The sequence below is a fragment of the Zeus faber genome, assembly GCF_960531495.2.
Source record: "Zeus faber genome assembly, chromosome: 11".
NCBI lineage: Eukaryota > Metazoa > Chordata > Actinopteri > Zeiformes > Zeidae > Zeus > Zeus faber.
The window spans coordinates 6,684,199-6,698,629 of record NC_137205.1 but is presented as its reverse complement, the minus strand read 5'-3'; the positions used below and the strand labels follow the sequence as shown (position 1 = coordinate 6,698,629).

The window sequence follows — 14,431 nt, the reverse complement described above, 5'->3', positions numbered from 1 at the left end:
GTCGAGGCCCTGGCGGCGCCGTCAGCGTCAATCATCATTTGTTTACTTTTCGCTGCGAGATTTAAAGTGGTGGTGACCCGATCGTTTCAAAACACAAAAAAAACGACTTTCTTACCAACAACCGTCAGCACCATAGAGTCGGGTGTTTGTGTGTTTGTGTTTGTGTCATCGACGATGGTTTATTGTCCACTGCGTTGCCCCACCAGGAGAGCTGTTTTCAAACTGAAACTTGATGACACAGAGCAGTGTTAAGAGATAAGTCATGAAAGATGCTTCCGATGCTCGTTGTTTTTTTAATATAATAACAAGTACATGCATGGCCTTAATGAGATAAAAAAAAAACTTGATATAAAAATTATAAAATAAAATAAAATAATTATAATTAGTCTGCCAAAGTCTGCAAACCATAAACATGACAAATCAGACCAGTTTCTCAACAAAATCTAGAATAATCAGCCACTAATTCTGCTTTTCCTACACAAGCATGTGTTGCCTTAGAGCTGTATTGCAGATGGGTTCACTCTGAAAATTATATACACATCAGTAAAAGCAGTGGTCATGTTGAACCATGCGCGCTAGATGAATGCCAGTGATAGTATGCCTTGCTGGAAATCCTTACAGCTCAAAAAAAAAAAAAAAAGTACAGTTTTGAGTTGAATGTTAAATCTATAAACTATTGTCTTCTTCTTATCATAAGAAAATTAAACATCTTGACCTACTTGCCCTCTATGAATTAGCTTCACCCTAAATTATTGTGCACCTGTGCTCGGTGATCATAACTTATGGATATTTACGCGGCTATGATATCACATCGGCACTTCCCTTCCACAAATCGAAGAAAAAGTTATTATTATTATTATTATTTTTTTTTTTTTCAAACTGCTGTCGTTAAGCAGAAGGTCGCCCCTCCATTCACATGCCCAGATGTGTGGAGTCCATTCTCCTCTTCTCTCCCCTTATTTCCCTCCGCATCTCCCCCATCCCTTCCCCCTGGATCGTTCCCCGCCTCTATCTCTTCGTCAATGTACAGCAGGGACTCCTCCTCGTTCCACTTCCCAGCCTCCTCGGAGCCCGCCCCTCCCACCCCTCCCTCGGGTCCCTCCCTCTCCGCTCCCCTGGCGCCAAAGGTGCTCAGCAGCGTCTCGTCTGCTCCGTTCTGTCCCATCGGCTCATCCCTCTCACCGCTTTCCTTCCACAGGGCCACGCCGGCCATCATCACCGGCCCCCGCCCAGGGGTCCGACCCCCCGCCTTTTGTAATCCTGGACCGGCCACCGCCACCAAAGTGCTCCATCCGGCTCCGTCTCCGCCGCACGACCAGCAGGCTCAGGCATATGACCCCGGCCACACATATCACCATGACCAGCACAACCGACCATTATGAGCCAGAGCAGGCCAGGATCTTTCAATTTCTCCACAAGAGGTGGCCTGGACTCCTGGGTGTTCAAGGTGGGAGTAGGCATCCTGGGGGTGGGGGTGGGGGTAGAGGTGGCGGGGGCGGCGCCATCCAGGGTGGGCCAGGGCCTGATGGTGCTGTGGACCATGGTAGACCACTTGATGGACGACTTAGGTGGAGGCCCCAGAGGGCAGCTTCGCGGCGGGGTTCTGTGGAGGCTTCTGGAGACTCGCTGGAAGCCTCGGCTGTAGGGGAGCCTCCTGTGTCTGCAACGGTGGTGAGATTATTTGCTGATGGTTTTGAGGAAGTAAAAAGACCGCCGGTCGTCATCACCTCGAATACACTGGTTTCCACAGGGTCCGAATTGCCTGCGGGGGTACCAAGCAGCACGGGGCCCGCTGGGGTATCCAGAGTGGTTACCACAGTGTGGTAAGCAGCCGATTCTAACCCCAACGGAGTCAATGTCGCACTGGAGTTGGACTCCTCATAGGCAGTGTCGCTTGTGTTGGCCACAGAAGAAGAATTTTGGGAAACCACAAATGCACTTTGCAGCAGAGGCACTTCTCCTGTACCATTGGCGGCCATAAGCTCCTCTGACACGGGCGTGTCCGGCCAAAACGGCTTTGCTCTGATTGGGAGAGGTCATCACCTCAGTGGTGAAGGTAGGTGTGACACTTTCCACATCCTCAAATGCATTAGATGAAGAGTGATTTCCACGGGAGGAGGACTCTTGAGCAACGAGGAGGGGCAGCGCGAGGAAGGAATGCAGGGCAGGATGCACACAACATGGCTGACACGTGCCATTAACATGATTCCGCAATGGCCGACGGGCGCTTCCCTTATTGAGCGACAAAGAAAACGACGGGCGTGTCAGGAAAGGTTATCTGGGCTGTGACTTTGGTTCAGCACTTCTCAACTTCATCCCCTCACTGCCCCCGCGGTCTTTGAACTGGACGTTTTTGTTTTATAATCCCAGGCAAAAAAAGAAAAGTGATTCTGTCACTGAAGTGTCAAGTCTGGCTTCCTCTGCTTCCTCTTGCTCTGCCCCTTTTCTCTGGTTCTTCCGCGGTGGCTATTTTAAGAGCTTTATGAGAAATTTCTGCATCGCCGTCAGCCAGAAGCGCATGTGGTCTGAGGAGAGAGTGATCAACAGATTGAGCAGGGGGCATATCGCAGCAGATTGTATGTACAGAGTAATGGAGAATATAGGGAAAATTAGAGATTCTGTGTTGAAGCAGGTGTTTAATTCTGCTTAAATCATTGGCTGCTCCACGCTAAAATCGTTTAGTCCCACTTAAATTAAAGAAAGTGACTCATATTTTGTTTAGTCATGTGTTACCATGAACAATTAAATGTTGAAACATGTTTGGGAAAAAAAACAATACTCTTGTCCATATTTGGGGAATTAAAAGGACAAAAAGGATTAAAAGGATTTTTTTTTCTAATAAAAACAACTTTTATCTGTAATAACATTTTTTTAAAGTGCTGGACTTCACTTACTTGTTTGGTGTTCTGGCGAAGTTGATGGATCCAGTTTTTTAAGGCACTGCTCACACCGCTTGTGCGTGTCCAAAACTCACACAAAACACCTTCCTCTGCCACTTTCTTCCCTTTTCAACCCCCCCCTGCCCTCTCTCCTTCTCTCTCTCCTTTTCTCTCGCTCTCTCTCGCTCTCTCTCTCTCTCTCTCCCTCTCTCTTTTCTTTCTAACTGTCCTCTTCACTTTGGTCCCTGTCTTAAACCATGGCGTGAGAGCTAAACAGGGTGGAGCTGGAGTGATGCCCGGGTGCTGCTCACTGCGTTTTCCCTGGGGCTTGTCATGTGCTTGTGCCCCGATTGCTAGAGAGAGAGGGAGAGAGAGAGAGAGAGAGAGAGAGAGAGAGAGAGACAGAGAGAGAGACAGAGAGAGAGAGAGAGAGAGAGAGAGAGAGTGAAGCAGAAGTTCATTTCGCAAAAGGAACCTGACATATTTTTTGTGCCTTTTTCATGCCTGTGTTACAACATGCACTCGTTAGGCCACAGCAAGGGCGGAGATCTCCCATCAGTGTGAGAATGGAACATCAGCACGTAGATAAAAACTTCCTGTATGTGCTCTACCACAAACCATCTAAACTGAGAGTGTTTCGCAAATTTATTTATTTATCATGAAGGCTTTTTGTAGACTGGCACCCAAGGAGGGCTCATATGTCAAGCCGTTTTAACATTGAATCCATAACTAGTCACTTTTTAAAGTTTTTTTTGCCTATTTGTGTATATTTGACTTTTTTATTTTTATTATTCTTGCTTTACTTTTTATTCAATGTATTATTTATTTTCTTAGACTGTCAAGCTTTATTCACAAATACTAATCGTCTGTCGACACGCCCCAATAATTACCGTGACATATTTCTTTGTACATGAATAAATGCGCCTATGAATGATTCTGATTCTGTTTCTATTAAGTGGCTGAGGTGGGCACCACACCAGTGACACCTGGAGCCGTTTCACATATACCTGGGCCTTCTCTGAGTTCTGCATTTGCATGTCGTCTCGCACACAAATAACGGAACTGTCTAACTGAGTGGAGTCGAAGGGAAAGTGCTTAAAAGGCCGCTTAAAACTTCCTTTACCACATGAGCCATCATCAATTATTACAAGGTAATTTAAAATGGATGGAAACACACAGTCTTATGCAAAGAAAAACTTTCAAGTGTCTATTTCTTGAACATGTGGGCAGAAGTCTGTATTAAAGGTCCTTTCAGAATTGAGGGCGTCAACTTCCTGTTCTCGCTTAGTTTTGGAGGCTTATGCGATTGGTCAATGAGGGAGCGAGACAGATAAGAGTGTGGGTGTGTTTATTTTGGTATTATAAGATGTGTTCGGTCAAAAGGTTTTGCAGTGAGACAATGGATGGAAGCTGTTGTAATCACCCTTCACTAATGCAGTGAGCTTCTCATTTTCTAAGTTCCTTGGGCCGCTCGATGCTTTGCCTTTGCCTCTCTCGGGAACACCCTAGTCAGATTCTGGTGAGCACCTGGGACTTTTTACAGCACCAGGTCCATCCTCAGAAGTGTGCGGTTCAAACGGATCTGCCTCCACTTGTGTTAGGGTTGATAACTTTGGCCTTTCCATGAGAGGACCTTATTTAGGCTGTGACCTAAGCTCAACTCTAACGTACAATGCAATTGGGTAGAAAAGATGTTCATTCTCCAGGTCATGGTGGCCTTTGCAAAAGCTGACATGGAGCACATTGCAGCACACTGTAACAGATGAAAACATCAGAAATGGTCAAATAAAAAATGATATCCACTTTATTAATTCAGTACAAATCTCAGATGTGGTTAAGAGTTTTGACACCCTTGTAACAAACATTTAGTCTTCTGCACCTGCGCCCCAAAATCCGTTGTCCGTTGCACTTGGCTGAACCTGGCAACTCAGGGAGATGTCTGAACCGTCTCCTTGCACTTCGTGTCCGGGGTCTTCTGCGACAGCTCTTCCGTTGGTGTACCAGAAGTCAGTGATGTCTTTCAAAGTCACTTTGGGCTGAGCCCAAAGGTCGTCTTCCTCCCCTCCCCTCCTGCTCTCCCTCCACCTTCCTTCCTGATCCTCCCTCCTTCCTTCTCTCCTTCCCCGGTTCACCTGACCTACTGTGCCGGTGTACCAGAACTCGGCTCTCTCCTCCGGCGACGACTGGTGGGCCGCCCATAGGCTCCCCGCCTCTGTTCCTCCCCCGTCGAGGTGTCTCCCCCCATCGCCGCCCCCTCTGACATGTCGCCATTGCGCAACCAGACGCACCCCGAGGAAAATGGTCAATGCTAGGAACACAGAAGCGGCCATGCCGAGCACCCACAGGGTTATAAAACAAACGAGCTTCGAAGAGTGGGGACATGAAGGTTTCCCGCCTCCTGCATCGCTGCCTTCTCTCTCCTTGTCGTGGTCCGGAGAGCGATTGGAGGACGTCTCGGTTTCTCCTTGGGCGGGGTCAGGGGTTTTGCCATGTGTTGGACCATTATTGTCCAGATTGAGAGAAGTGGCTTTGCTTTTGTCAGAGGCACCCAACCTGACTGCGTGCGCACTATCCGCGTTTCCTGGCAACATCCTTGCAGCATTGACCTGCGTCTTGGCCGTAGCGATTGGTGCCGAGAATGGTTGACCAATATTGATGCCCCTTGGATTTTTGTCATAATTTTTGTGGTTTCCCATGTTGTTAAACGCTGGTGCACCGGTAGTGAGCTCCCCTCGTATGCTGTCGGCAGCCAGTCGGATTGTCGACTCTGCGGTTATTCGTTCCGTCTGTGAGCCATGCAGAGCTGTGGCTTCAGCAGGGGAATCGATCACATGACCCGCCAGGAGGTGAAGTAGACAGATCAGCAGCAGAATATAAGCTTTTGTCATCCTCCGTCTGAGAAACAGAAAGACGAAAATGTATGGAGGGAGGGGCGGAAGGAGGAAGCAGAAAGACAAAACAGAACTACTTGAAGGTGTCATCTACAGCGTTGGCGAACAACTCAACGTTCAGCAAAACCCAACTGCAATTCACATCAATTTGCGTTGAATTTCATAGGATAACGGACACTACGCCTACCCAATTTGCCCAGCCTTCGCATCTCACTGCGTCTTCTTCTTCCCTCTTCCTCTTCCGTGTGGCCACCTGCCGTCCACCCCAATGGCACCAGTAAAGGATATATCGACGCTCGAACGGCAAGAGACCCGGTCGCATTGTCCGCCCAACTGCAGCATGAGAGCAGCCTGTTTTGACGTTGGGAGGCAGGATGTGGTTTTAGGGTGAGGCTCACTAGCTTTAAGTCGTTCCAGAAAACAAAAGAAAACGAGAAGTGAAACTCCTCTCACTTTGAATCACCTTGCATGTCAGAGACTTAAAAAATAAAGCTAAAAAATAATAAAAGATAAGGTGGTGTGAAAAAGGTTTTTTTTTTGTTGTTGTTTTTTTTCCTGGAACTTTAGATCCGTTTCACAGTGTTGCAGTGAAGCAAAACGTGCCAAAATACATTGACACCAACCAAAATCACACCAAAACCTTGCCCATTCTTAGAGACTATATTTATGATAGGAGCAATTTGGGATTTGCAAGTCACCTATATTGTAGAACTACGAAGTACAGGTGAACCATCAACAGCTGTGCTTTACAGTATTTTTTTTAAATATATCTATATTTTTTTTATGTTTTTAATTTCCCTTTTTTCTCTTTTACTTTGATTACTTTTTTCTCCCGCAATCCAAGATAAAAAAAACAACATTATACAATCAGGTTTTGTTTCCTATTTATCTATGGTTTTGACACTTGGCTGTAAAGCGCAGCCCATGCAGGAAGTTTGGCCCTCAGCTGGCCCTGTAGCGACCATGACCAAGTTTAATTAGGGATTAACTCAGATTTCCAAATCCTGACGGACATAATCTGTTTGAGCCACTGACACCCTGAGATCTTCTGTGTTTGTGTATGAGGTGTGCGCATGTGAGCCGGTGTGCATAATATCTCCGTACAAGAGCGGGTTTTTTTTTGTTTTAAAGCCTTTCGGAAAAATCGCTTTTAGGCCTGTGATCACACTTCCACAGCGAGGGCAGTGTCATGCTAAAAATGGATAAGGACGGGGAGGAAACGTCAGCAGAGAGTCTGAGAGGAGAGGTGGCCGCCAAGCGCTGTGAGGATGCGGGGGAAGAAGAGGAAGAAGAAGAAGAAGAAGAAGAGGGTCGGGCAGGGGAGCAGGGTGGGGAGGAGGAGGAGGAGGAGGAGGAGGAAGAGGAGAAGGAGAACAGGGGCTCTGCGGTGGTGGAAAAAGGCATGGAGGAGTGGAATGGGTTCATTTCGGGGGGAAAGTTAACGACAGGGGAGGGGGAAGAGGAGGGTCCAGAATGGAAGCCTGGTGAACCGGTGACCCCTCAACATGTCCTGAGGCTGAAGGGATACACTGCAGGTGAGCCAGGGTCACCCCATCTAGCTGTGTATGTTTGTGCGTGTGCGTGTGCGTGTGCGTGTGTGTGTGTCCGTGTCCAAATGCCTGCATATGTGTTTTTGATTGCACAACTGAATAAAATGTCATGTAAGTGTGTGTCTGTTTGTGTACACATGCAGGCTTTGTTTGTGCATGTACTGTACGTGCATCCCTCATGAAAATATCAGTCTCGGCAGGAGGGCAATATGAATCCAGCACTCACTCAGGCTCAGGATTACTCGTTTACGCCATACTCAAATAAATTATGTTTATTTGTTAATTTGTGTTTGTAAAAATGACAACAAATACGATACAGTGTCTCACTCGGTTGTTCACAATCACAAAGCTCACACAGTCCAAGAAAGAACACAGACAAATATAGACATTGACATATCACACTTACATATACTTCAAATGTTCAGCACTCTCTCTCTCTCACACACACACACACACACACACACACACACACACACACACACACACACACACACACACACACACACACACACACACTCTCTCTCTGTCTCTCTCTCTCTCTCTCTCGCTCTCTCTCTCTCTCACTCCCTCCTGTTATAGTGTCCCTAGCGGTCATATGGTCACACTTCACTCTTTAACTTTCTTTTACTTACATGCGTACGTACGTACATGCCCATTCAAAATGTAAGACTTTCTAAGACATTTTAATGGCACAGTTTAACGAAACGAAATGATTCAGTCCTGTGTTCCACAATGGAAGATGAGCTGGCTCGCAATTCGCTTGTTCATTCAAAATGTATTAATATTACACATGCTGCGTGTCCAAATTTCACCAAATTGACACGGCACGCCCTTGGGTCCCCAGCAACACACAAGTGTAAAGTAGATTGGATGAACTGTTGAAATGTCCATATAATCAAAGGACATACAGAGAGACAGACAGACAGACAGACATAATGTACAGATAGATGGACACACAGACAGACAGACAGAAATACAGATAGACAGGCACACATATGGATAGACAGACACACATACAGAGATACAGACAGACATACAGAGATTCTTTCCTTCGATACATACAGACATACAGACAGACAGACAGACAGGCAGAGATACAGACATACAGACAGACAGACAGGCAGAGATACAGACATACAGAGATACAGTGATACATACAGACAGACAGACATACAGACAGAGATTCCTTCCTTACATAGAGGCAAACAGACAGACAAACATAGAGATTCCTCCCTTACATACAGACAGAGATACAGATAGACAGGCACATATATGGATAGACAGACACACATACAGAGATACAGACAGACAGACAGACATACAGAGATTCCTTCCTTACATAGAGGCAAACAGACAGACAAGCAGACAGACAGACAGACAGACAGACAGACAGAGATTTCTTCCTTACATACAAACCGACACATACAGATGGACATAGAGACATGCAGAGATACAGACAGAGAGATTCCTTCCTTACATACAGACAAACAGACACAGACATACAGACATAGAGACATGCAGAAATACAGACAGACATACATACATACTGACATACAGACAGACAGAGATACCGAGAGACAGACAGGCATAGAGGGATTACTTCCTTTAGAAGTCAGATAGATTGTCTTTGCAGACAATCTAGACAATGACTCCAGTGTTTGTTTGGATGTTTGACAGACTACTTGTGCTCGTCGAAGGAAAACATCTACAACATCAACTTCTCTCGCTTCAAGATTCGAGATCTGGAGAGTGGAGCCGTCATCCTGGACATCAAGAAGCACTGTCCCACAGGTTATGTGTGTGTGTGTGTGTGTGTGTGTGTGTGTGTGTGTGTGTGTGTGTGTGTGTGGGTGTGTGTTTGTTTTTTTCTGTCTTTTTTCAAGAAATCTCATTCTACTAAAATATATCTTTCGAAATGTGTTATTAAACTACAGTATTTCTAATCTGAATTAATTGTTTTTTCGGAGATCCTAATCCTCATTTTCAGTCAACCTGATTGAGGGCTGTAGTTTATCAGTGTATGTACCTCCTTTTCGTTCAGTAAAATATGTATTTATGTATTTATGCTTTCTCTCTATCTAGAAATTAAAGATGTGATGGAGGATACAGGCCGATTCATACAGTATCACTTCTCTCCCGCATTCCTGGGCCTCAGAGAGATCGGAGCCACGTCAGTCACTAATAGATGAGATGCGGCTACTGCGTGTGTGTGTGTGGGTGTGTGTGTGTGTGTGTGCTGAGTGAGCACAATTTGTAACATGACACCAAGTGAATGTATAGGGCTGAGATGGACCATTAGCGTGTAATTATTTCCAATGACTTTAATGGACAGGAAGAATAGCAATAGCAAATAAGATTTTGTTCCCTCTATGCATGTATTATAATTTTTTATTTTTGTAATTATTATTACTATTATACATCTTCTTCTTCTTCTTCTTCTTCTTCTTCTTCTTCTTCTTCTTCTTCTTCTTCTTATTATTATTATTATTATTAATAATAATAATAATAAGAAAAATAATAAGAATAAGAATTTTCTTCTTATTATTATTATTATTATTGGTTGTCTGTGTAAATACAGTGTAGTTATTCCAATGCAAAATTAATTAACCTTTTAGGAATTTGTTATAGAATAACAGATCAATAATTCATAATAAAAATGGACCAATCACGAGAATTCACCGCCCACTAGTCAAAGGAAACATGCTCTTTACTCAAAGTTATATATATATATATATATATATATATATATATATATATATATATATATATATATATATATATATATATATATATATATATATATATAACTTTAAGTAAAGAGACCTACATAGACCTAGGCTAAAGACATTCAAACTCAAATTTTCACAACTTCTCACATTTGACAGACAGACCATACATGTCCTATGTTAAGTCAATTAGGGATCTACTTTATTTCCATAGAGGTAATTTCAAAATAAGATCTAAGAGAAAGATATATTTCAGCTTTTATTTACTATATCAGATTTTCAGTGGGTCAATAGTTTACACTTTGTTAGTATTTTGTGGCATTGCCTTTTAACTGGGACCTATTACACTCCTTTTCAACAAGTTCATATAGGATGCATTCGAGCCATTGTAACATGCCTCAAAACCCCTCCTGTTCCTGACTCTGTTTCAGTGTGTGTCAACTCCCTTCTGAGGCCCCAGTTCTGTGAGTTCTGTGTGTCTCTTTCTGAGCGATGCAGTGTCTGTATCATCCCAAGATTTTTAGATTTGCATACAATCACTTGTATAGATACTCGTGGTTCCTTCAGTTGTTTGGAAATTTCTAAGGAGGAAGCGGACTTGTGGAGGTCCGTAGTTCTTTTTCTGAGGTCTTGGCTCAGTTGTTTTTAATTTTCCCATGGTATCAAGGGCAAAAAGGCACTGGCTCTAAAGCTAGGCGCTTAAATACAGCTAAATGTGCCAATTAACTCCTAATAAACTCCTAATTATGACACTTGGCCAATCAGAAGCTTCTAAAAAGTAATTGCATCCATTTCTGGAATCTTCCAGACTGTTGAAAGGGACAGCCAACTTGGTGTAACTTTTGACCCACTGGAATTCCGAGAGAGTGAATTAAAGCTGAAATATATATGTCTGCTATCAACTGTTTTACAATTACATCTGATCTGAGGAAACAAAGTAGATATCTTAACTGAGCGGCCAAAAGCAATGTATAGTAACATGAAATGTGCGGAGTTGTGAAAAACTGAGTTTGAATATCTTTAGGCTAGGTCTATGCAAACCTTTGGCCTCAACTGTATATATATTCAAGGTTCTAACCATAGAGAAGAAAAAAAAACCGAATGCACTCCCTTCCTGCGCACCTACACAACGATCATAAGAGCCAATGAAGTTCGAGGTATTGTGAGAAACAGTAGAGCGCTTTTTAAAGGTCCTGCTCTCACCTCCTGGTCCAGGTTGGAGTTCACCGTGGGCGGGAAGGCGGTGAACCGTTTCCGGCTAATCGAGAGGCACTTCTTCCGCAACCTCCTGCTCAAGACATTCGACTTTGAGATCGGCTTCTGCATCCCATACAGCAGGAACACCTGTGAGCACATCTACTGCCTGCCTGACCTGGACCCGGACACCGGTGAGGACCCCACACCAACACACCCACTCCCATTGATTTTTTAATTTTGAAACTTAAATTTTTAAATTATTTTATATATATATATATATATATAAATTAACTTACATCACAAGATTTTTTTTCTTGTTTTGAGAAATTTTTTTGTTTTGAAGCAATTCTTCAAAACAATATTTACTTGTTTTGAAGTAAATCTTCTCCAGATTATTTAGCTAAATTCAAATGTTTTCCATTTTTTTTTCTCTTTTGTCTTTTTATATTGATTTATTTTCCCTTTTTTTCATCTTGCTATGTAATATTTTCATTTATTTTTCCTTATTTAAATTTTTTTCAGAACCCAATAAAACCCCCATGAATTTAATGTTTAGCTAACTAACTATTTCTACTCCTGTTTTTCCACTTCCTGTCGACCCAAAAGATGAACTGCTTGGGTATCAAAACTTGCTGGCGGAAGTCTCAACACTAACATCAATTCGATTCAGTCAGATCATGTGCACTGTGCAAGAAATAGAACATTTAATTGAAAACTATCGGTGTAGTTAAAACTTTTTCCATTCTATTAGCAACAAAAAAAACCAATATAAAACCAAAAAAAACAAGTCAAGTTCAAGTTCAAGAGATTATTTCTCGCCGACATATACATACAGTCATACATATATGCAGTGAAATGTCATGACACCAGGTGATTACGCACAATAAGCTCAACAAGCTCTAAAAACACTAAAAGTTCATGCATTATATAGACATACACTTTAAATTTGGCTTAAAAAATTATCCTGGCCGAGCTTCTCCTGTGACACATATCCGTTATATCTCCCGCTCCCCAGTGGAAGAGATGATCGCCAACCCCTTTGAGACGCGCTCAGACAGCTTCTACTTCGCTAACAACCTGCTCATCATGCATCACAAGGCCGAGTATTCCTTCGACCAGCGGGGCGGGGCCCAGATGTTCGGCAAATAGGGGAAGACCATCTTTCTACAGTACTGCAGTGTTTCCCAATCTTTTTTCTGCCACGGCACACTTTTTACAATTAAATAATCCCATGGCACACTACATCAGACGCAGTAAGCATGTATAACTGCATATTTCTATGGCCTACTAGTAGTGAGGCGAGACTCACAAAGGATTCGTTCATAGCGAACATGTTTTATTGTATTACTCCAGGTTCCGGAGTCACTCGCGCAAAACAACAGAGGACTAAAAAAGACCAAAAGTAAGGTCCAACTTAAATCCAGGGCAAAAATAAGTCCAATCCATTTGCAATAATTCATATTGAATGTGGCTGATTTATTCTTTGCATTCCACTAAAATAACTAATGTGGACAGAATTAAATGACTCTTTAACTCTGTTGGAGCCGAACAGACTCTCATTCATCATTCAGGAAGTCCCCCCTTTCTCAGTCTGTTACACCAACTTAATCAAATGTACAAACGGTCGGAAAACTGAACTACTCTATTAACGGAGTGACCGAGTGGTAAAGAACCAGATCTCAAAAAAGAGTCAAACCTTTCATCACTACGCATAGTCCTCACAGAGTGAAACCTGTTCTTTCAGAGCTGCTATTTTGTCTGTAACTGTTGAATTAGATTAATTGGTGCTGCCTTGCAATTTTGATCTTGCAACACAAGAGCTAATTTCCATTCTTTATATTTTTTAAATGGAACTTGACATTTTTTCATAGCACACCTGTTGAGCTCTCGCATCTCTGTGTGTATCTGTGTATATGCACTAACTAACCACTATCCACTTCCTGTGTTACTAAGCTGTATTAAACCCTATTAAATTGGATTGCTGTTGGACAGACACCTTACATGTCAGTGTGTCAGGTTTCAACTGATAGTTTAAGTGGTTATTTGGACTAAGATTCAAACTTTGCAGGAGCCATTTTTTCCAAACCTCCCAATTTGCTCCTGTGCAGCCCTTGTTGGACTTCTCTTCCTGTCGGCAGCAACAAGCTCTTCAACGTATGTGTGTGTGTGTGTGTGTGTGTGTGTGTGTGTGTGTGTGTGTGTGTGTGTGTGTGTGTGTGTGTGTACGTGCCACCATCTGTGTGTGTGTGTGTACGTGCCACCATCTGTATGTATGTACTGTACCGTAGCCCCACTCTCCCCATGAAGCCATCTCCTTTTCGTAAACATCCCTTTTCTATTTATGTCCGAAAAACAATACCAAAAAAACAAATGCTCTCGTCGGACGGGGGAGAGGGGTGAAGCGCAGTGGCCAGGAAAACCGCCGGGTTTGTGCATTTCTTTGAAGCCCCTCTGTGCTGCGGTGGCATGAGGCGTTGAGGGTTATTATTGAGGTGCTGCCCCAGCCACTTACAAGTCCACCACCACCACTACCATTAAAGTGATAATCTGTCAGATAGTTTTTCACGGGGAAGAAAACACTCCAGAATGTTTGATATTCATGCCATATTTATTCAGCTGCCGCTTTGTAGGATACGTCCTTTTTGAATCATGTATATGTTCCTCTGTACGCCGTTCACATTGATGGTGGCGTGGTCCGCCACTTTCCCGGCAAGAACACAAAGAAGTGAAAGGCAGCCGTAGATAGTTGTGGTTGGGAAACTGTCGATGTAGATGAACTTTCACAAAAACAACACAAAAATTCAAGCGATGAGAAAAAGCCATACTCAGTAGCTTTGCTGAAGTTCTCTCAAATTCGGTGGCACATTCAAAACTAAAGTCTCCCGGTCTCCCAAAGTCTATGATAATTCCAACTGTTACTCGTAACTAGCGTAATGTTTTCAGTAACAATTTGGACAATTTTGTCATTGCATCCATGACTAGTGCCTTTTCTTGCTGTTAATAGAAACACTTTTTTTTTTTTACCAGTATCAACGTATTTTTTTTTTACCAGTCATGGGAAATGACAAGACAGAACAGCTTGTTGATAGTTTAATTTAAAATGTTACTCGTAAAAATAAAAATGTTACTAGTAACATTGGTAAAAGGCACTAGTCAGTAATGAATTAGTACTAGCACTCAATTAATAG

The 14,431-nt window shown here is 43.1% G+C and overlaps 1 protein-coding gene across 1 annotated transcript; it reads left to right on the top strand.

Moving 5' to 3' along the window:
* Positions 1-6,968: 6,968 nt before the first annotated feature.
* Positions 6,969-12,392, top strand: LOC307236941 (protein unc-119 homolog A-like; the record flags this gene model as incomplete). Its single annotated transcript, XM_080009536.1, has 6 exons — positions 6,969-7,098; positions 7,219-7,305; positions 8,998-9,111; positions 9,403-9,490; positions 11,262-11,434; positions 12,259-12,392. 6 exons carry the CDS (start codon positions 6,969-6,971, stop codon positions 12,390-12,392), a joined length of 726 nt encoding a protein of 241 aa, XP_079865662.1.
* Positions 12,393-14,431: the final 2,039 nt, after the last annotated feature.